This window comes from Callionymus lyra, chromosome 14 (assembly GCF_982586985.1).
Source record: "Callionymus lyra chromosome 14, fCalLyr1.hap1.1, whole genome shotgun sequence".
In the NCBI taxonomy this organism is placed as follows: domain Eukaryota; kingdom Metazoa; phylum Chordata; class Actinopteri; order Syngnathiformes; family Callionymidae; genus Callionymus; species Callionymus lyra.
This window is the reverse complement of record NC_141831.1, coordinates 23,426,763-23,448,951: the sequence shown is the minus strand read 5'-3', so window position 1 is coordinate 23,448,951 and position 22,189 is coordinate 23,426,763. Positions and strand designations below refer to the sequence as shown.

At 40.0% G+C, this 22,189-nt stretch overlaps 2 protein-coding genes across 2 annotated transcripts; one reads left to right on the top strand and one right to left on the bottom strand.

The window, feature by feature from the left end:
- The first annotated feature begins 539 nt into the window (after positions 1-539).
- LOC148066710 (galactose-specific lectin nattectin-like) lies at positions 540-1,513 on the top strand. Its single transcript, XM_087806909.1, has 6 exons — positions 540-610; positions 686-701; positions 810-898; positions 1,040-1,174; positions 1,254-1,365; positions 1,452-1,513. Exons 1-6 carry the CDS (start codon positions 545-547, stop codon positions 1,511-1,513), a joined length of 480 nt encoding a protein of 159 aa, XP_087663035.1. The 5' UTR covers positions 540-544.
- A 7,028-nt stretch (positions 1,514-8,541) lies between these two features.
- On the bottom strand, positions 8,542-21,500 carry ints2 (integrator complex subunit 2). Its single transcript, XM_087807580.1, has 25 exons — positions 21,227-21,500; positions 20,483-20,779; positions 20,241-20,379; positions 19,168-19,270; positions 18,299-18,412; positions 17,658-17,788; positions 16,813-16,983; positions 15,508-15,728; positions 15,295-15,420; positions 15,138-15,209; positions 14,705-14,819; positions 13,765-13,833; positions 13,444-13,578; positions 13,192-13,368; positions 12,986-13,100; positions 12,453-12,557; positions 11,934-12,098; positions 11,516-11,717; positions 11,100-11,225; positions 10,775-10,976; positions 10,449-10,709; positions 9,851-9,958; positions 9,681-9,786; positions 9,397-9,573; positions 8,542-9,148 (listed from the first exon to the last, which is right to left on the bottom strand). The coding sequence occupies exons 2-25, from the start codon at positions 20,773-20,775 to the stop codon at positions 8,973-8,975; spliced, it is 3,609 nt and encodes a 1,202-aa protein (XP_087663706.1). The 5' UTR covers positions 20,776-20,779; positions 21,227-21,500; the 3' UTR covers positions 8,542-8,972.
- Between the last annotated feature and the right edge of the window lie 689 nt (positions 21,501-22,189).

Below are 22,189 nucleotides of genomic sequence, written 5' to 3'. Positions count from 1 at the left end.
ATTCATAACCAGTGAATAAACAATGAACTTTTATTGAATCATGGGTTGCTTGTAATCCAAAAATAACTTACATTGAATGTCTGTACTTATTTCTTCAGCTTTTGAGGATGCACGCAATGAAAGACACAGAGCACTTAAACTGAAGTACTTCATATAAGTACTTGAGTAATTGATATTTGAGATGCTATTGTAGTGCACTGACCCTGATGTCATTCCTATCAATGTGAACATTATGTTTAAAATAACAAGGTAATTCTTTGTACTGCTCATTTCACTGGGAGGATAATGTTGGTGTACACAATGACAAAACAAAGATTGAATTTGAATGAATATATAAATACACTATAGTTGCACTTCCCCGGGGCTGTATAATCAAGAAAAGTAAGAGTACAAGTCCGCAGGTAAAACAGCTATCAAGATGGTATATAAGACTGAATTCTCCTTCCAAAGAAGTAGACTGATCAAAGGTTTGCTTACCTTCTTCCTTTCCTTCCTGGCACTGCTGCATTTTTGCATTGATAACTCTGACAACCTCTCTTTACAGATGGCATCCTCTCTTTCTCTCATCGTGGTCCTCTGTCTGACCAGTGGTCTGTGGATTGGAGCTGACGTAAGTATAAACACGTGTAGATGGATGGATGGAGTGTTTTCCGAGTTTTAAAAGTATGTTTCTTGCATCTTTCAGGCTAATTGCAACGCAGGTTTGTATCTTATTCAATAACTACACTACATTTCATAAATGAAAGATAAAGATAAAGATCCTCACAAAATAAGAATTTCAAAAGTGTTTTTCTGTCACTCAACTGTAGACTGTTCGGTCTGCCCTTCTGGATGGACTCAGCATGACTGCGACTGTTTCAAATTCTTCTCTGCTCCTCTAGCCTGGGCTGACGCGCAGGTATGTCCCATCTCAAACTTACTGACATAGTGTGTTTTTTCTGTAGAAGAATCTTTGGCTCATCATCATTTACCGGTACAAATCTTATGTCTCTGTTCTGTTTTGTTTTTTTCACTTTTACATTCTTGTTCTTCGACTCAGGTGGCCTGCCATGCAGAGGGAGCTAATCTGGCTTCAGTCAACAGCATGTCAGAATATTACTTTGTCACAAACATAATAAAAGAATCCACTGGTGCCAGCACCGTGACTTTCCTTGGAGGAAACGATCTCCACAAGGCAAGCCCTTCCACTTACTGTATATCTCATTTTCACTATTAGTTATATCATTAAGAAATTAACCCACATCATATTTCAGGAGGGAAAATGGATGTGGGCTGATGGTTCCGCCTTTAAATTCGATGCATGGTCAAGAGGAGAGCCCAACAACGATGAAACTGGAGAACACTGTTTGGCGCTCAACCAGAAAGGTACATGAGTAATTCATATCGTTTTCCTAACCAACACCTTGTGTTGATGGATAAACTTTAGCATGATTCGCATTTCTTATTTGCAGATATGGGCAGTGACGTCTCCTGCATCTCCGCAAATCCATATATCTGCTCCAAACATGTGTGATGTTCTTCATCAAGTGACTTCATAAAAATGTAACATTCATCATGTAACCAAGCTTGAATTATGAATCAATAAAAGATTGTGGCATTTAAACTCACTCTAATTTCTATTGTTTGTATTTCTTGACTCCCATCTTGAGTGCTAAGCTTTGTTGCTGCGACAGACGAAAGTTTAACTGAAACAATATTATGCCATATTCTCTTAAGGAGAGGGTGCAGGGCATCGACAGACAGACTAGGTAGGTAGGTAGAACTTTATTGATCCCTCAGGAAGTCATCTTCGGGAAATTGTTGTTTTAGTATCCCTTTATTATTAAACTTTTAAAATGACGAGTACTTAACTTAATAGTTGGTTTTCATGTCTTAACAAGAGGGAGTTGTTTGCCTGCAGTTGATTCAAAACTCTGCAGCGAGAATTCTGACCCGCTCTAGTAGAAGAACTCACATTTCCCTGATCCTTAAAACTCTTCATTGGCTGCCAGATTCTTTCAGGATCAACTTTAAAATACTGGTTCTTACTTTCAGATCTATTCATGGTCAGGCTCCTCCTTACATCAGTGATCTGATCCTGCCTTACACCCCAGTTCGGGCTCTGAGGTCTGTGGATCAGAATCTACTGATGGATCCTAAACACACTACCGGACCAGAGGAGAGAAATCCTTCCAGGCCGGGGGAAGGGTTTCATTCCAGCGTTGCTCTTGTGATGGATGATGGAGGCTTTCTCAAAGTCTGTCCTATCCACCTCCACTTTCTTTTCCTGATGGTCACTTCCACCGGTTCCTGGCCTGTTCTCTTAAGGAGATCTACATAGCTTATCTTCTTTGGCCACCAGATGCCGAGGATGAAACGTAATCTTGAAATTGATGAAGGTTTTGAGTTTCTCGATATTAATTTGAGTCAGTCCCCAGGTTATACAACCTGCACAGTATGATAGACTTTACGTTGGCTTCAAGGATATGCAGTTTGGTTCGTACAGAGATGTTTCTGGCCCTCCAGATGGGTTTCAGCTGGGAAAAGGAAGCCTTTGCCTTACCTATGCGCGCCTCCACATCCTTGGTGGCCCCTCCGTCATTACTGATTACGCTCCCCAGGTATGTGAACTCCTTTACCAACTCAAACTCCATTCCTTGGCAGCACACGGGTCTGGCCTTCCCCGCTGTCTTAACCCGCATCTCCTTGAAGCGCATATTTTCAGTCCCACTTGAGTTATTTTCTAGCTTCTGGGTTTTCTTCCTCGTCTGGCCGATGCTGTGACTTAACAAGGCGAGATCATCCGCAAAGTCTAAATCTTCTAATATATCTGTCAGTGTCCGTTGTATTCCTGTCCTTCTTTCTTCAGCCATTGTTAAAAAAGTTATGAAATCCACTCGCAAAATATTTGAGTTCGCACCGCTAGCTATAGATGCTTTGCTGGCTCTGACTAGTATTTCTCTGAACATCCAATCAAAGGACGTGAAAATGCCGACGTCACAGGACGCCTGCTAGAAGGCCTAGGTGTTGCCAACTAGAACTCTGATTGGTTAAAGCAACAGCGTCATTGCCACTTACTTTAAACTACAGACGCCAGCACTATCGATTCTGAAGGCATCGAGGCAGATTTTTGACCCTGGCAACAAATGATGGCTAAAATATGATTGGATAAAAGCTCTAAAATAAACATACACTAGTGGAAGCAGCACAACCAAGAGAAAAGCTATGAAATGAAGAGAAAGACTATTGGAAATAATTTAATACTAATAATATTATATAATTATATATTATTATTATATTATATAGGAATAACAGGAGAGTTGACCTTCTTTATTCCAACTTGAAGTATGGGTACAGAGCCAAACTTCTTTCCTCACTTGGAAGGTCTGATCATAACCTGGTCCACCTTCAGTCACAGTACACTCCTCTGGTGCAGAGACAGTGTGACCACTAGGACAATCAGGAAGTGGACACCAGCTGTGGAGGACGCCATCAGAGACTGCTTTGACACCACAGACTGGGATGTGCTGCTGAAGTCTAATATGATTACACAAAAGTGAGGACATCGAGGGTCAGACATAGTGTCTAATGGATTATTTGTATTTCTGCTTAGATGTAATAAACCATGGGTAACAAAGGAGGTCACGGATGTCCTTAACAGGAAGAAGGTGGCTTTCAGGAGCAGGGACGCCATGAGGTCAGCACAGCAGGAGGTGAAGCGATGCTTAAGGGAGGCAAAGGACACCTACAGGAGGAGGTTGGAGGAGAAGCTGAACAGGGAACAAATAAGAGAGGTCTGGGATGGTGTTAAAACCATCACTGGACACAAGACCCCCCTCAGCTCCACAGTATCACCTCACACAGAAGATTCGTCCAGGGAATGCTGTTGGTCCTGACAAGGTGTCTTCCCTGCAACTAAACACCTGCGCTGCTAGCTGAACCGCTCCAGCATGGAGCAGCTGGTCCTCAAACATCTTAAGCCACAAGTCCAGCACGCGCAAGACCCCCTGCAGTTTGCAGAAGATGGAGTGCGAGAATGCTCCTTCCCAGATGCAACACTAATAGATTCAGGGACTCATTTATTCCTCGGGCTATTAGATTGTACAATTCTGATTTTGGGGGCAGGAGTGGAGTGAAAAGATAATTCTATTCCATGTTAATCTTTTTATCTTTTGTCTTTGTTATTTTTCTTTCATCTATGTTCTTTATCTTTAGATGTGTCATCTTGTACTTTCTTTTTATTGCATTTTTTCCTAGTTCTTGTTCTTTTGAATCTAACGTCTGTGTTGATGTGTGCTGGAACAAGGTATTTATTGATACCTCTAGAAGGATCAATACATTTTATCTAATCTAATATAACTAGAAATCTACAAAGGTCAGTTTTATAATATGCAAACAAAAAGAACAAAGTCAAAGTTTACTGTCCAGCCACACACAGAGGTACTTGGGGCATCTTCCACACCAACAACGGTCCGGTAAGCAAAATGCAGGAGGTCTTGTGCGTGCTTCATAAAAGCACTAATGCTGCTCTATGTTCAGTGTTCAGTGTTCACAGACAACCTTCAGCCAGGGTTCCCACTCTGGTCCCTAATTTTAGAATATGTTTGATTTGCAAAACAACAATGGATGTAAAATGATGACATATTATAGTCAAAGTCAAAGTTAGATTCAGAGTTTAAATGCTTTTAAATGTGAGTGTTGAAACTAAAATAAGTCAGATTCACTTTTGTAGATAAATATAGTAGTATTAGTAGTAGTATAAGTAGGTAAAAGCATCGGGCTTATAGAATCTGAGGTGAAAATCAAGAAGAAATCACTACACATAACATATAAAATACAGGTTTTTCTCTGAAAATGCACAAGTCAAAACAGAAAGGTTTCTGTTGCAAATACATCTTGCCATGCTTCACCTCCATCAACTCTAGGTGAATGCTGCCTTGGCCAGGAGGATTTAATGTTATAAGGTGGTACCATCATTCATTTGTTTTTTTAACCCTTATTTAACCCTTATCCACAACACCCTCCTAATGACAGGTCGGTCACCCACTCACCAAATAGGCTACATATTTTACTCTTGGCCTGGACATTTCTAATGTATCTTTACATGGTGTCCATATGAGTGATCATTATATTGTTTTGTTTAACCTGGACTTAATCCCTGAACCTAAGCCCTTGAAAGTTAGGTCTCAGAGGCGTGTTATCTCAGCTGTTTTTCTGCTATGTTTGACCCTCTTTTCTTCAATGACTGCCTGACGTGGACAATTTAATTCACGGTTTCACTACTCGTTGTGTTGAAATACTGGATCAAGTGGCACCGGTTAAATCGAACTTGAAAATTCAGAAAAAACGGTGCCCTTTGACAAATGAAGAAAGATCTCCTGAGTCTGAAGAGACTTTGTCAAAGGACTGAGACAGCCTTACTGAAATTGTTGGTAAATACACTGTTCTGGTTCTCTTAGATCTGTCCTCAGCCTTTGACACAGTTGATCACCAGATCCTGCTGAGAAGACTGAGGGATGAAGTGGGACTGGGTCTGTGTTACAGTGGTTCTCGTCATACCTTTCTGGGCGCAGTTTTAGTGTATCTGCCAATCAAATGAGGTCTGAATCGGCGGATCTGTTGTTTGGAGTCCCTCAAGGTTCTGTTCTGGGTCCTATATTGTTTTTGCTGTACTTGATTCCCCTGGTTAGAAGTTAAGATTTCCTGATGTCTCTTATCACATTTTTGCTGATGACATCCAGCTCTACTGCTCATTCGATCCAACGGAGTCCCAGAGGCTGAACAGCTTAGTCAATTGTTGCTAGAAATCAAACAATGGCTGAGTGAAAACACTTTGCAGCTAAATGTGTACAAAACTGAAACTCTGGTTATTGCTCCTGATAAGATGCCAGGGTTGAGTCAGTACTTTGGTGACTTATGTCAGTCTGTCAAACTGAGCCTGAGAAACCTTAGTGTTGTATTTGAAAAAGACATAGTCAACACTGCAGAAAACTGACCAAAAACTTTAACTTTCCTTCAACTGAGAAAAATCTCTAAACTTGATGTCACAACACGATCTGGAGCTTATTATCCATGCGTTTGTTTTTTCTTGATTTGACTGTTTGTAATAGTTTATTTCGTGTATTTTCTTTTTTTTTTACCAAGATGGCGCTGCACGAGCAGCAGCTGGTTACAACAGCTCCCTCTTTCTGCCTCAGCTGCCCAACCCCACAGCCACCTCTCTCTGTTACATCTGAACAGGTGAGGAGAGAATTAAGGCGACTGAAGATCAGGAAAGCTGCTGGACCAGATGGACTCAGCCCCAGACTGCTCAGGGACTGTGCTGATCAACTCCGTGAGCTGGTCACACACATCTTCAACCTGAGCCTCAAACTGGAGAAGGTCCCGGTCCAGTGGAAGACCTCCTGTGTGGTTCCGGTTCCCAAGGCGGTGCAAGCGAAGGAGCCAAGCCACTTCAGACCAGTCGCCCTGACCTCCCATCTGATGAAGACCTTGGAGAGGCTGGTACTCCGCCATCTACGCAAGACGGTGAGCTCTGCGTTGGATCCGCTGCAGTTCGCCTACAGGCCAAAGATGGGGGTGGATGACGCCGTTATCTACCTGCAGCACCGGGCACTGACTCATCTGGAAGCCGCTGGTAGCACTGTGAGAGTCATGTTTTTTGACTTCTCAAGTGCTTTCAACACCATCCAACCGGCGCTGCTAAGGAAGAAGATGGAGGACGCAGGAGTTGGGACACAGCTGGCAGCATGGACGATGGACTACCTCACCAACAGGCCGCAGTATGTGAGGCTGCAGGACTGCAGGTCTGAGGTGACCATCTGCAGCACCGGGGTACCTCAAGGGACATTGCTGTCACCTTTCCTTTTTCCCCTCTACACGGCGGACTTTACTTATGACTCCAGCAGCTGTCACCTCCAGAAGTTTGGGGGGGGGCGAGCTGGAGTACAGGTCAGTCATCAAGGACTTTGTCGACTGGTGTGAGAGCAACTACCTTTGCTTAAACACCGGTAAGACAAGGGAGATGGTGATTGACTTCAGGAAAAAGTCCCCACCACATCAACCGGTGAGCATCCAGGGCTCGGACATTGAGCTAGTGGACAGCTTCAAATACCTGGGTGTTCACCTCAACAATAAACTGAACTGGTCCACACATATCAACGCCGTGTACAAGAAGGGCCGAAGTCGCCTCCACCTCCTGGGGAGACTGAGGTCCTTCGGAGTGTGCAGACCACTATTAAGGACCTTCTATGACTCCGTGGTAGCCTCTGCTATCCACTACGCTGTGTTCTGCTGGGGAGCAGGCAGCACGGACCGGGACAGGAAGAGACTGAACAGGCTGGTCACGAGGGCCGGCTCTGTCCTGGGCCGCTCGCTGGACTCGGTGGAGGAGGTGGGAGAGAGGAGGACACTTTCCAGACTATCCTCCATCAGGGACAACACTCTCCACCCACTGCACCTGACTGTGGAGGAGCTGGCCAGCTCCTTCAGTGGCAGGCTCAGGCACCCCCAGTGTAGGACGGAGCGTTCCTTCATCCCAACTGGTGTCAGGATATTTAACTCTTCACTTTAAATATCCTGATGCTAATCCGTAGTGTTTTTCTTCTTGTGTGTTTTTATTTTTTGTTTTTATCTTATTTTATTTTATTTTATTTTATTTTATTTTTTACTTTATTCTGTTAATAGTGCTAATTTTCTAATACTGTAAATAATTTGTATATTTTTAAGATCGTTTTATTTTATTTTATTTTATTATCTCCTTACTATTTCTTTTTTTCCATGCACTTTATTTTCATTTTCCTGCTGCTGCTGTTGTAAAAGTGTTTCCCCTCTGGGGATGAATAAACGTTTTCTATTCTATTCTATAACAAGAAGGAGCTGTCTCGCCTGCAGTTAATACAAAGCTCTGCAGCGAGAATTCTGACCCCTAGTAGAAGAACTCACATTTCTCCGATCCTTAAATCTCTTCACTGGCTGCAAGTTTCTTTCAGGATCAATTTTAAAATTCTGGTTCTTACTTTTAGATCTATTCATGGTCAGGCTCCTCCTTACATCACTGATCTGATCCAGACTTACACCCCAGCTCGGGCTCTTAGATCTGTGGATCAGAATATGCTGATCCACGCACACGATTCAGGACCAGAGGAGAGAAATCCTTCCAGGCTGTTGCTCTTAAGCTTTAGACGATCTTCCTCTCTGATTTGATGAACTACTTCAAGAAACATCTCAAGACTTTATTTGTGCAGGCTTTTCTTGAATTTCTAGGACTCATGTGTTTGTCTTATGTAATTTGGCCTTTTAAAGCATGTATTTTAATTGTAGATTGTTTTTGAGTGCTTTATGACCCTGGTGTAGAAAGGCGCTTTGAAAATAACCTTTACTTATATATGAATGCCAACTGGCCAGAAACCACATCTAAATCTGTTACTTGTTTGACTTCCCTTACCCCTCTCTCATTCTAAGAATAAACTCAGGCTGGTTGAGGACACTAAAGTGCAGTGGTCTCCGTGTGACCAACACAGACCATCTCAACAGTTGCAAGTTTAAGAAAGAATGGCAAACTTGTTGAAAAATACACTTTACTAACATAATAACAAATTGTGAAAATATGTCACATTAAAAGCAAGACATGTTTTTTGGTGAGAAACAGTGATGACGTCATCAAAAATAAAAGTCTGAATATGTTTAAATCCAGCCCTTTGTGTCGTTATGCAATGTGCCTTTAATCAAGGACTTCTTGTTTTATTAGAAACAAAATACAGTAGAAATTTAAACTGCAGACCAGACAAATGTCTGCCAAAGACCAACTCATGGTATTCAACGATGCACATAAGTTCTCCATTCATGGACGCATTCTTGGCTACTTGATCTCGGAGTGAGGCAGACCTCCAGGTCGTGGTCCAACCAACCAGCAGGTGGCCGTTCAAAAGAAGTTATTCAAAGCCAAAGAAATGATTCACAAGGCCATGAGCGACAAGAGATACGGGTCAGTTCTAGAGGCCGTGAAGGGTGGAGCTGATGATGTCCATGAAAGTGGTCTCCACACAATAGCAGATCTGGACATCAGGGTCAGCACCACCCAGCTCTTCTGCCAACATTTGTGGTAAAGTGGGCTTAAGAGGCGGGTCTGCTGACGTCTCCAGTGGCTTCTGCTTCAAATACTGCAAACCTGAGGAAGGTGAGAAACACAACTATAAATTCCTTTAAATGAAAATAAATGTTTCTCGTGTCGTGTGTGTTTCATGTGTGGCATTCGTCTTTGGAGCGATTATTAATAGTAAGTAATTAAGTAAGTAATATTTATTTATATAGCGCTTTTCGAGACCAATATCTTTCTACACATTGTCAAGTTTGAAGCGTCATAACGGGAAAAAGAAAATGGACACCTAGTAAAAGAGGAATCAGGACTCTACTCACGCGTGATGAGAGGATCGATGTCTCGGGTTTTTGTTGCCACATCTGAGGCACAAACTTGTCCGACTTGGATCAGCAGGGCTGCCACGTCATCGTAGAGCGGGGGGAAGGCCTGACAGAAGGCCACCAAGCAAGGCAGTGTCGGCATGAAAAAGGAGAAGCGCTTGGCACGAGTGAGCACTGATGAGAGGGAAATGCATGTAGATTATGCAATTGCACTTAAGGGCCAGACGGTGGCAGTCAAATGCAAAAGACAACAACACAATAAGCCAAATCTCTTCACCCACCTGTGAGAAGAGTTCCCATGACACTGATGGCCAGACGAGCAACACTGAGAGACTTTGGCAGAGCATACTGGGTACACAGGTGTGACAGTAACTGGATTGCAAAAATCTGTGAGAAAAACACAAATAAATTAAACATCAATCACATCGATTTTTTTAAAAAGAGTTCTAACCTGTTTCTCCAGCTGTGGCTGGGCCAAGAGTTCTGGGATGAAGTCCAGGCAGATATGGATTGAGGGGATCCCAGCCACTGTCAGAGGCAGCAGAGTCTGAGGGTATCCCTGAGAGAGGGAAACAACATTTTTAATTCTATAGTATTTTACATGTATTGCTTAAACAATCATTTAGTTCTTTTTTCCCCAGCAACACAAGTCCTCAAAGTTCTGAGATGAAGTACTGGATCAATTATCTTGCGTTAGATTTCACCTCAATTTTTTCTGATTAAATTTATATAACAAGGGAATTAACAGAATTTGTTGTTGATAATTTAACAGACAAACATTTGTGCAGGATTTTACCATTTTTTTTATTTGTAAAGCTAACAAAATGTATTTTCTGAAACATATTTAAAATTTCAAAAGAGATTGAACAAGACCTCAAATTAGACAAACTAAGAAAAGCAGAAAAGGAGTGAAATGAATGGTATTTCTTGTCAGTAAAACAAAGCTGAATAAATGGAGCATTGTCTTGCTCAAGGACAACATGGACTGGTACCTACAGCCTGTCAGTTAAAAGCAGAGCACATGAAGATGAAACCAGTGTTGGATTTACCTGAAAGTGGACCAGCTTTGCTATGTTGGGATCAGCGATGAACATTTGGTGCAGCAGACAACAGATCAGACACTGGACCTCTCTCAGGTCACTCAACAGTCCGCCTTCGGATTCTTTGTTCGCTCCTGCACTTCCCCGTTTCGATTTCCCCGACACTGTACTTGTCATGCTCCGCAACAGGCTCTGTGTGTTGCCCCCCATGACCTGTTCTTCCGACGTGGGCATACACACCTCCAGCAGGATCTGCACTGCTGCGCTGTCCTAGTGAAGGAGAGAAAGATTCAGTGAAAGGTGTTATCTTCACAGCAGCATCGTTGAAGATCTACCTGGGCAGCTAGCAGGGCATTCTTCAGCTCCTCCCTGGTGACCTCAGGTGTGTCTGGCTGTCCAGGAACTCCCAGGGTCGACACTGTTTGGCTCTGCCTATCAAAGTCGGCGGTTTCCTTCAAGTGGCAATGTAGGTACGCTTTTGAAGCCAGCAGGTAGCCGTTCAACATGTGAAGGACAACATCCATCAGAGGTGGACACCTGGAGGCACAAGAAGAAACTGGCCAATTAAAACACTGCACTTACTTGATAACTGAGACGTTATCTATTTGTGATGGAGTGCAGAAGCAAGAGAGACACATGAGAAGATGCTGCCCTGGTTACCTGTAGACCTTTTGATCACATCGAAGCACTATAAGAGGATCCACCATGAGGTCATTCTGAGTGTATTTCTGCTGTCTCAGCAGCTTTGCTGAAGGCTGGAGGGCATTCACGGTCATGACCCACAATCTGCAACACAAACACAAAATTTTTTCATTGAATTCTGTGTCTTTATCTTACATTTTCAGATTCTATCCGAGTTACGTTCAAACAGCCATTAACATTTGAACCTGAACATCCACTTTCTGTGACAGCTGTGAATTATTTTGCATTCAAAACAATTATTGAATGAAAATCCAACATTCATTTCCTACTATTAATGCTTTGTTTTCTTGCACGTTTTTGTGCACTGCAGTGTATTTTCTTTCTGAGCATTATAAACAATTTAGTCCCACAATATAGCAGAGTCGAGCTCCTACCTGCGAGGCATCACGGTGTTCAGGCCCATCCAGAGCCTGTTGAGAGTCTGCAGTATCCGTCGTGGCACAGAGGCTTCCAGCAGCGAGGCCATGCTGGAGGTGAGGGCCTCTGCATAAGGGATTAGGTCTCCAGGAGACAGCAGCGTCAAGTGCTCCAGGATTCTCATTAGCCTTGGACTGCTGGACGGCAATTTCTGAAAAGCTGGTGGAGAAATGATGCGGTCAGAGAGAGAAAACTTGACAAAAGGATAAACCTTCAGATGCATTATTATACTGTACATAGTTGATTCTATTAAAGAAAGCCTGGAGTAGATGTTGAAATGTAAAACCCACTTCTATTATTTAAATAACTCAAGTGTAAAGAATGTCTCAGCTCTGACCCACTGGATTGTTTCTGTATTCCTGTCAACGCGCTCACCCTGATGCACTTGGTTCTGACTGTATCTGCAGGTTTTGCTCGAGAGCATCATCTTCCTCAGCAGGGGCAGAGTGCCAGTCACCTCCTCCTCACAAACCCAGTCCTCGACCAGACACAGATGAGGGAAGTTGGTGGCCAAAAGCCTCAGCAGTGCAGAGTGTAGACCTGCAATCAACACAAACGAACAAATACATGAAAATGTTGTGTAATTTGGACAAATTTAATGAGTCACTTTCAGAAGTAACTTATTTTTTTGCAATAAAGCATTTAAAGTGTTTCATGATTAAGCATGCCAGTGTGTAAAAATAACACGAAAACATTATTAATAATAATGCAGATTAACAATAAATTGCAAATTGTCGTTATATTTATTTAAATATTTTATATTCAATTTAAACGACAAATCATATATCACTTATAATGTTTGATATATATATACGATTATGAAGACAAATGACAACCAAGCTTAACACATATTTAACAGTATTTAAATAAAAATAGAAAAGAAAATGGTCTCACCTCCCAGTTCCTGTTGTAGTCCCTGTGCCTGAGTAACAAGGTACTTGATAGGGATCTGGTCCATGAGGGCTGCTGAGTAAGACTTTGGCTTTCTCTGCATCATAGCTACCGGAATACCAGAAGAAGAAAACGTTAACACAATGATCCAACAGAAAATAAGAGCAGCATTAGTGTTATACTCGGCTGTAAGTAACGCCAGAGTTGCTGACGTGATGTATTAGACAAGTGGAGGCGATTTTTCATTGACGCAAGTTCATTACCGCCGTTGATGGGCTTCATTACTCCTTCCTTGAAGGCTGGAGGAGCTCTTGGGTAAACACCACAATTAAGAAGATGGGCATAAACTCTCACATAAATCTGGCCTAATGAAGGGCAGAGAGGGAATAAACACTGCTGGGCTAACCTCTAATGCAGAATCTCGTCCAGAGGTTTCCTAGATAGCTCATGTACTTGAGAATCAGCAGAAACTAAATCTTAACCACAGAGCTAAACTGACAGGTAACTACCATGCGACTAATCTTGCATGTTCTCACCTAGTTGTTTGGTACTTGCTAACAGGTTCTCCTCATAAGACAGGATGTAGTAGAGGATAAGAAGCTGAGTGGTGATGGAGTAGCGTTGTCGTCCTCCTCCAATACTGTCACATTGCTGAAAAATGAAGATAAGATAATTATATTTCAAATAAACACTGAAACATTTGGATACTTGGTTAAAAACAAAACCTGATAGAACATCTTACTCTGGCAGATGCTTGAAAGATATTGAGAATTTCCTGCTCTGTGATTGGCTGGTTGGTGGCCTCCGGGTTTGCCTTAGAAGCCGGAGTGAGGATGGAGTTGACGTAGGCATCAATTAAGGGGATGAGCTGAGTGTGTATAGGAGTCGTCGTCTCACAGAGCTGGCGGTAGATCCAGTCCTAAAACATCAACGGTTTGCAAACATGATCACCATTTCAAATGGATGAATCTGTAAATCAACTCTGGACACTGACCTTAATTGAGACTTTGTGCTTGGTGAAGGCTCTGCTACGAAGCAGCTGATAAATACAGTGAATAGGGAGGAATCCAGTGATGTTGGCACTTAAGTTGTTGGTTACTGCGACTCTCACAGCATGAGCTGTTACAACCTTGTAACAGAAGATACAATAACTGAGTGGAGAACAATGTTTTACATTAATAAACCTCATTATTTCTATAAGCGATTATATGTCTTTTCAATATTTTCAAAACAGGAGTTTTGAAATCAAAGTGTTTTTTTCTTTTGACATTTTAGAATATTAAAGATTAAATTCTGAACAATCACAACCACATACCTGTTCAGTAAAGATCTCCTGGGTAAAGATGGTCTTCATTTTGCTTAAAGAGCTTGGTTTGATGGCAATCTAGAAAAAAAACATTGTTAAGACAGAGAGAATTCTGAACATACGTCAGTGCCATTAGAATATTGCACGGTTGAATTTAATATACATTTAAGGAAACCTTAAAATTTATAAATACATTTTTTTAAGAATTTTTTTTATTTATTTTTAAATAATTTAATTCTATAATTTCTATAGTGCAAGGTTTAATTTGTTTTGCATTGCATTGAAGATTGAGTTTCATTGAATATATATATATATATATATATACATACACACATACTACTTATTTTGAAAATGTTTAAATATCTTTACTCAATTATTAACTCAACCTTTTTGACCTCAAAATTATTGAATTAAATTCTTTAAATAAAAAGCTAAAAACAACATTTATTTAAAAAATGTAAAGTTTTAACATTTAAAATGGAAAATTCAATCATTCAATAATTGATGGCTCTGATATACTTCCATGTGAAATCGACAGTGTTAAGCTCAACAGGAATAGAAACATCCTGCAGGCAACAATGCTGATATTTTGTAATTCCACCCATTTATTTTTCGTAAGAGGAAATTCTACATGACAGATGCCATGCTGAATTGATGCAACTGCCCCTGGGGTGGAAACAAACTGGGTCTAGCTCCAATTAGATTACACATCTGAGCGGAAAACACACTGAGACAGTAACACTACTTGGCAAACGGGCAAGGAAACAATAATGTACTTAACTTTACACCAAAAACATTAAATTGGCCGTGAAGTGTTGTCAGAGATATTTGTAAGACATAATCATTTTACGAGTGTAAGAAGTGAAACTATGGCAGCTTAATAAAAAGTCTGTGTATTTTAAGTGAGACCGAGGCACCGACAGCCGCCCCTAACTGTTATTCGACTTACCTTCATGCCCAAAGTAGAACACACCAGTTCTATAATAGAGCTCAGCTGGTTGCTATGGAAATACATAGCGACTAGTAAGAGCATCTCTCCAAAGGAAGCAGAGACCCCTGCAGCACTGCAAGAAGGAGGAAACACATGAGGCAATTCATGGACTTTTAAATGACACATGTTTACAACAGCAGCTCTCAATAAAACAGAATCATAGTTTGTAAACTTCTACTAGAGATGATGATCTGTCTCTTAAAAAATAATTTAATCATCTAAAAATCAACAATATAGATTGTCATATCTACATTTGTTCATTAAAAACAGTGCAGCCACTTTTTTTCTTGTCAACTCTCCACCTGTAACCTAATGCTCCATACATTTGATGGAAGTAAAATAATAATAATAATAATAATAATAATAATAATGTCTGTTTATATATAAATACCTCTCAAAGTATTCTTCTTCTTTGATCATCCAGCTTAGCCAGATGACCATCAGCTGCTCCTGCTCCGGCGTGCTGGAAGCAGAAACAAATGTCAGCAAGAGCAAAACTGACTGCATTATTGATTCAATAACAGGAATGAATGGAAAAGAATGTCTACCTGACCAAAGTTGGAAAAGCCAACAGCTTGCAGAAGGACAGTGAGACAAAGCGGACGCCAGCAGGAGTGGCAGGCGGTCTGCTGGTCATCAGCTGCAGCAGCTGCTCTGCCTCTTCCCCAGTTGGTCTGTTTCATTATCAGAAGAAAATGAGGATGTATTAGCATTCGTTGTACAAAAAAAATAGACTTATGCCATCTAGCAAGAGTACCTACCTGAGACCTGCAATACCCATGAGCGCACAGTAAAGTCGCAGAAGAGCACTGGCCTTCACCACATGCTCCTCTTTGAGGCCAGAGTAAGCTGAGCTGCCTTCACCTCCGATGTCACCGTTGTTGGGCATGTGGGAGCTGCGGGAGCGTGGAAGGATGGCCACCAGCTCCAACAGCAGCTGTCTGCGCATCTGCCACAACACTGAGCTGCTTTCTCTTTTTCTCTGTGTAGACAGACCAGGATCTGACCATGAGTTTACATTCCAAGGTAGGGCTGAAAGATGAATCGCATTTGTGATATAATTGTGATATTCAAAAATGCTCTTATTATATCGCAGAGGTTGCAATTTTATTTTAATGTTCATGTTATTTTCGAGCCGTCAAAATGAGTTGCGAGCGGCGCTGAGCGCACCAAGCGGAGAGAGACGCTTTAACCAGTTGATCAGTGACGTCTAGAAAAGCTAAAGAGCAGCAGTAAGAAACAAACTACAGTGTTTTCAACAACTTTACATCCCGAGATCAGTTCATACATTTGAATCAAGACGTGTGTGTGTGTGCGCTGCTCTCGTCTCTGCCTGTACATATCAAAGTTACCTTATGCAATCACACAATTCAAATTGTTTAAATGATAATATATTATTGTGTGTGACAGGAAAAGCACTTAAACACACCAAAAACTGCAAAAATATGCAGGAAGAAAAAGAAGAATGACTGACTGGTGTTTTCACTTTTCTTTACCTCTGCACTGAAGTTTGTATGATTTATTATACACTCATAAGTATAAATGTTTACATCACACTTTTAGCACGTTTTTACAGTTGTTTTTTAGTATTTGCAGTGAATATGTTTGTTTACAAGTGTAATTTGAGTAACTAAATAAACTTTCTCCATTTATTTTAAGGTATGCTTAATTTGCCTTTATCATAAAAATTACTTAATAACTTTAAAATAATTAATCATTTATTCTATTACATTTTTTTTTAAAAAATGCATAAGAAAGAGGACATTGAAAAAATAATCTCATAAAAAAAATCGCAATATTTCGGAAAATAATCGCATTATATTTTTTCAATAATCTTTCAGCCTTATTGCAAGGGTTTCATTTATGCATCAAAAACATATTCAGACATCGAGATCAGCTTATTTTGCTAGTTGTTAAACATTATGCTGACCCAGGCAATGAGAAAAATAAATTATGACCAGTATATAAATTATGAGACCCAATACAAAGTGATGACCTAATTTAGTAACACAAGTGTCTATCAATATCTAGAACAGATTATGATTGTTCAAAAGGAAAATTCTTACCTGTTGTCCGTTGCGAATGAACATGCTGAACCAAGTTCGGACTTTGCTGTTGGTACCAAGCAGTAGGCCGCTGACAAAAGACACGAGAGGGCTGACGGCCTCGTCTGGTGTGTCGGGTTTGTAGTCCAGAGTCAGAGCCACCCCAAGCCCAGGAAGATGACACTCCTCCACCTGAGACAGACATCAAAGTATTGCATTATTACTGGAAGTATTGTTGTTATTATAATTGATTAACTGATTATGGTTTATAATTGGAAACATATTTGTTAGATATCACACTTTTCAAGCTCAAGGCCCAGGTAAAATCTGTCACATCAGATTATGATGTCAGAAATGAAAAGGAAATATACAAAAAGACTTAATCGGTGTGAATATGATGAAAGGAGGTGGCTTGTGATTTAGTTATTTTATTCCTCGTTCAAGTCAGTCCCCTTTAAAAGGAGAAAAGAGATCCAACACGATAGCATTATAATTTGTAACCTTTTATTTTAGTTTTTGTATAGCATTTAAGATGCTTCGTTTCCCAACAAAAGAAAATAGAGTTAATTATGCTGGATTTAATAAGATTCCAGTCAAGAGTGCCAGCCTTGTGTGAGTTTTACTTAAGTTACCAAACAGGAGTTGAATTAACAATTGTTTTGCTTTTAAAAATGTATGTGAAGGTAATGTCAGCCTAAATTAACATATCATAGAATTTTCCCAGACATGCATGTTATGTACCTCAATCTACATTTACAAATCAATGCCCCCCCTTCCCCCACAGTTTTGAATTTGTGACATATGCTGGTATGATCTGAAGTGGAATTAGAAAAATTATTGATGGGGTTAAATCTACTATCACTGACCACCATCGCTCTGATGTTCAGAGCCTGGGACGGGTTCATCTGACAAAGTCGACGCAGCGCTTCAGTTCTTCGTCGTCCACCAACACTTTCTTCATCTTGACGCTCTCCATTCTTGATTAAACCTCTGCACACTGAAACAAAATTATCATTATGAGGACACTGCAGAAAATAAAATGCATTAACCAAAGGAGTTTTGATGCCGATATGGAGGATTTTATCAGGATACTACAGAGAATTTAATAAATTTCAATTGATGTTGAACAAGATGGTTGAAATGCAGCCTCTGTTTTTCTGTAAATCTTCAAGCTGAACATGTATTAATACAGAAAAGAAAAAAATAAAGAGGAAGTTAACTATACAAATTAATCTGCAAGGCATAAGAGGCATACCTTGATGATGCATCTCAGATCAACTTTAAAATTAATTTAACAAGCCAGTCATTGAGAATCTGTCTGGCTGTCAGTACACAGTCAGTGTTAAAAGCTTCAGACGCCATCCAAGAAAAGAGTTTCATGCAAAACAACATTTTAGCCACAGCAGGTAGATGCCACTTGTGAATCTAACGTTGGCAAACCATCAACCACGCTATCTCAAAATATCAGCTGGCGACATGTATAGTGCCGAGGGGGAGGATAATTTACCTTCATTGAAGCTGTCGGGAACATTGGCAACCAGCAGACACAAGAACCAGTCTCCGTTGCGAACATGCAGCAAAGCCTCCGCGACATCAACAATTGGCAGAAGGACTGGCAGCTCTGCAGAGACAAAACAAACATATCCTATCAAGATGAGCCATTGTTATACTGTAATTTTCTTTCAGAGAAAGTTGTTTTAAATAGGCAGCTGGCTTCTCAGATGTTTGTTTGGAAGTGCCAAACACTGAATAATCTTCCAAAGGACAAAAACTCAACTAAGACTCATCCCAGAACAAAACAATTCCATCCACTTAACTGACCTTTAATATTCCTTTTATCAAATTATAACAACTTTGTTGACTAACCTTTTCTCCATTCTCAGATAATGGACAGCTTTAAAACTTTGGGGCTTAACTTTCATTTCCAAAGTAAAAGAGTTTACCGGTAATTAATAAAACAGACGCCACAAAGCTAGTGAGGTAAATAAATAAAAAATACTAGTTTGAGTTTTTCTAGGAAAAAAAACACTAAGTATTCTTTTTACATCGAACGGCAGAACTTGTTTGCCTTGTTTTAGAAATGAGCGTAACTTCTGAAAACAACTTAAGGTAGGTTTTAACAAAACTTTTAATTGATAGTGGCTTTGAGAGAATAATGCCTAATTAGAAGTTTAGTGAAATAATCAGTACAAAAAAAATTAATGACACATTCATTTTGAACGATGTTAATACAAATATGAATCTTAAATGAACATTCAAATAATATTTGGCATTGCATTTCATTACTTTATAAAAAACAATGAGAAAATACTCATTGAATTTTATTTTAGGTTATAGTCAAATTGCTAACTCAAAATGAATGAAAGGTTCTCCTACCAGCTTGTAAAATGCAAAGAACATCAGCCACCTCTTCTAAGTACACAGGGCTCTCAAAGAGTTCTGAAGACTTCAGGAAGAACTCTCCGTTAGAGTCAGTCACCTTTAAAAGGAGAAAAGAGATCAAACACAATAGCATTATAATTTGTAAACTTTTTTCCTGCAATACTGTAAAACACAGTCCTGAGAAGAAAAAACTCAATTTACAAATCGGGGGTGTCAATGTTTCAAATTTTTTTAAGGTTGTCATGGGTTACACACATTTACCCTAAAAAAACACTAAAAGCATCAGCCTTCATTCACATCCTAATCTGATAACAGAAAAAGCCCTTCTAGTTGTTATGAGACACAAGTTATTTATTCTTGTGGACCCATGTCAAATAAGTACTAAATTATAGCTGTTAAATCAAATAACTTACTCTACCGTATTCTTCTGACTATCGGCACATTTAAAATCCTCAGATTTAAAAAAAAAAAAAAAACGCCTAATAAGCCTTTAGTATTCATTTTGGTTTAACTAAATAACCTCAAACAATGTTTTCATTAATAAAATGTGTAAAAATGTTGGTGAACTACAAAGCCACGAGTTACTATACTCCGCCAGTCACAATAGTATTACTTCACAATTCAATTCAGTATTACGCTGCAAATCACTTTAGTATTAGTCCGCGAGGCATATTATTATTATGGAGCCCCACAACTATATTTATTTTGTAATTAAGGAACATTTTAACACTGTTAGTTAGGTACAATCAACACTCGAGTTTCCGCTGTCGAAGTCTCAAAATTGTATTGACATCACGTTGAACCTACTGAGTGAACGTCAGCGGCTTCACGTCACTTGCAGGCATATATGTATTGGTAAGAAATTAAAGTGTAGGAGGAGAAAAACTTTTCAAAAGTTGACTTTTCTATGACAACCCTACTGGAAATACAAGCACCAATTAAGATTCAGCTACACTACATTAAATGCAAAACCTTTTTTAAGCTCAGATCTCAAGGTTTGTTTGTTAGCAGCAAGTTAAGTGTTTTCTATATCAATCACATATATGATACCAGAGCTTCAATTGTACCTTATTCATGATAGCCAGGAGTTCACTGAGGGTCAGTCTGAGCCGTCTCAGGGGATCACTGTGTTCAAACTCAAGTGTCAAGCCATGTTGAAGCTGTGACACCAACACACTCTCTCCATTGGACCCGCCTGCCTTGTACCTGGCAGAAAAGAAGACGCAACATTTGTGTTGTTCAACGATAGACACATTTTAACATTTTTTGCAAATACATTCACAAATAAATGAGTCCTTTAATACAGTACCTGAGCTGCTGCTCCTTCCGTGCATCCTGCTCCAGTGCATGAAAGTCGACAGACAAAAGCGCTACAATGGAGTTAACAGCCTCCACACCAGACAGCAAGCGCAGGATGAGCTTCTTATCCTCAGCCCACGATAGACTTTGATCAGCCGGGGCACACAGAGCCATCCTCACCAGACAGGGAAGCAGGAGCCTGAGCTCTGGATCACTCAGGGCAGCCAGCCTTCGGACATCAACCTTCTGCATGGCTTCAAAGGCATAGGAACTGACAAACTGGAGACCAGCACTGTCTGACATTTCTCTGAAAATCAATGTGAAATCCAACAATGCGAGAGAAAGTTAACACAAGAACACACCATTACTACATACAGAAACGTGCCATTAAGTGCTATATGCTAGTAGAAATAGATAGTGATGGAAAATAAAATAGTTTAAAAAGTATTATGAGTGACCTTTGTACGATATACGTGAAATGAAAGCAATGTAAAACACTGTTAATATTTATTCATATTGTAAAAGTTGTGAAAGGTTGTTCGGTGGCGTTAGTAAACATACATAAAGAAACCCGCTAGCTTTGAATCACTTATGAAGTTGTTATTGTTTCCCAAACACGAGCTAGCATTAGCCGAGAGACTGTGATGCCCATGATAGCATGCTAACTAGCAAGGGAGCTAAACGCTAAGCTAACCGACAACAATCAACACATTACTACTAAACAAGGAGATAAAAGTAGTCCACAGTCCCTTACCTTGGTTTTAGAGTCTTAGTTTCACCGAAAGTTCAGCCTGCTGGCCACAACACTTGCGTGTGCACCGCCACGACTCTTTTAAGAGAAATGCTAAAACGTCAAAGACAGGAGTTTGTCTAAGCTGCTGTCGCTAGCTCATGGAGATGTCTTTGCATTGTCGTTTGTGTACCGATGCAAGTGTAGAAGTGCCAGGTGTGGGTTTGAGGCAGATTTTTTACAAGAAGCCTGGAGGATCAGCCTGTCATTGTGTCACTGACCGGTCTGCTGCAGGACTGCCGAGCTGCACGCGCCGGCAGAGTGAAGTGACAAATACACGATCTATCGATGGATGCTCCACTCGATTCTAATGATGAAGCATGGACAATAAAACAATATTTTAAATGTACTTAAATAGTTGTAATCCATTTAATTATTATTATTCGATACATAAAGAATATCTTAATACAGTTAATAATATTAAATAGGCACCTACTCTTAAGTATTCGTCTTGCGAAATTAATAGTTTTGAAGTTTACATTAATTAGATAACCCATAACAGTAATGCTATTTATTTGAATGTCATGCTGGTTTATTGGTCTCCTATCATACAACAGATGCCTTTCTCCAAGATATCTTACGCAATTCTTACAAATCGTCTTTTTGATAGTTCCTACTGTTTATTTTACAGATTTACCCGATAACAATTAAAACATGTCATGATACTTTTCTTTTTGCCTCCAATATTAAAGTTGAAAATGGATAGAATGTTTCTAAATTTTATTTATTTTGGTTTATAAATTGAAATGAGGTTAGGGAGTTACCTTTGGTGACCTGAATTAACAACAAAAACACATAAGAGAATAAAAAGAATGATAAAAAAAAACTACTAAGTTTATTCTTATCTTACCGAGTTATTTGAAATTAACCACCAAGTGTACGTCCGAGCACCGTGAAGTCAGAGAACAGTTCTTAGCGTGAACAAGA

Coding starts and splice junctions, on each gene's coding strand:
- ints2 (XM_087807580.1), bottom strand. CDS start 20,775: ATGTCAGACAGTGCTGGTCTCCAGTTTGTCAGTTCCTATGCCTTTGAA. Junction 15,729..16,812: donor TCATTCGCAACGGACAACAG/GTAAGAATTTTC, acceptor CTGTCTACACAG/AGAAAAAGAGAAAGCAGCTC. Junction 11,718..11,933: donor TCAGAACCAAGTGCATCAGG/GTGAGCGCGTTG, acceptor TTTCTCCACCAG/CTTTTCAGAAATTGCCGTCC.
- LOC148066710 (XM_087806909.1), top strand. CDS start 545: ATGGCATCCTCTCTTTCTCTCATCGTGGTCCTCTGTCTGACCAGTGGT. Junction 1,175..1,253: donor GAGGAAACGATCTCCACAAG/GCAAGCCCTTCC, acceptor ATCATATTTCAG/GAGGGAAAATGGATGTGGGC. Junction 1,366..1,451: donor TTTGGCGCTCAACCAGAAAG/GTACATGAGTAA, acceptor TCTTATTTGCAG/ATATGGGCAGTGACGTCTCC.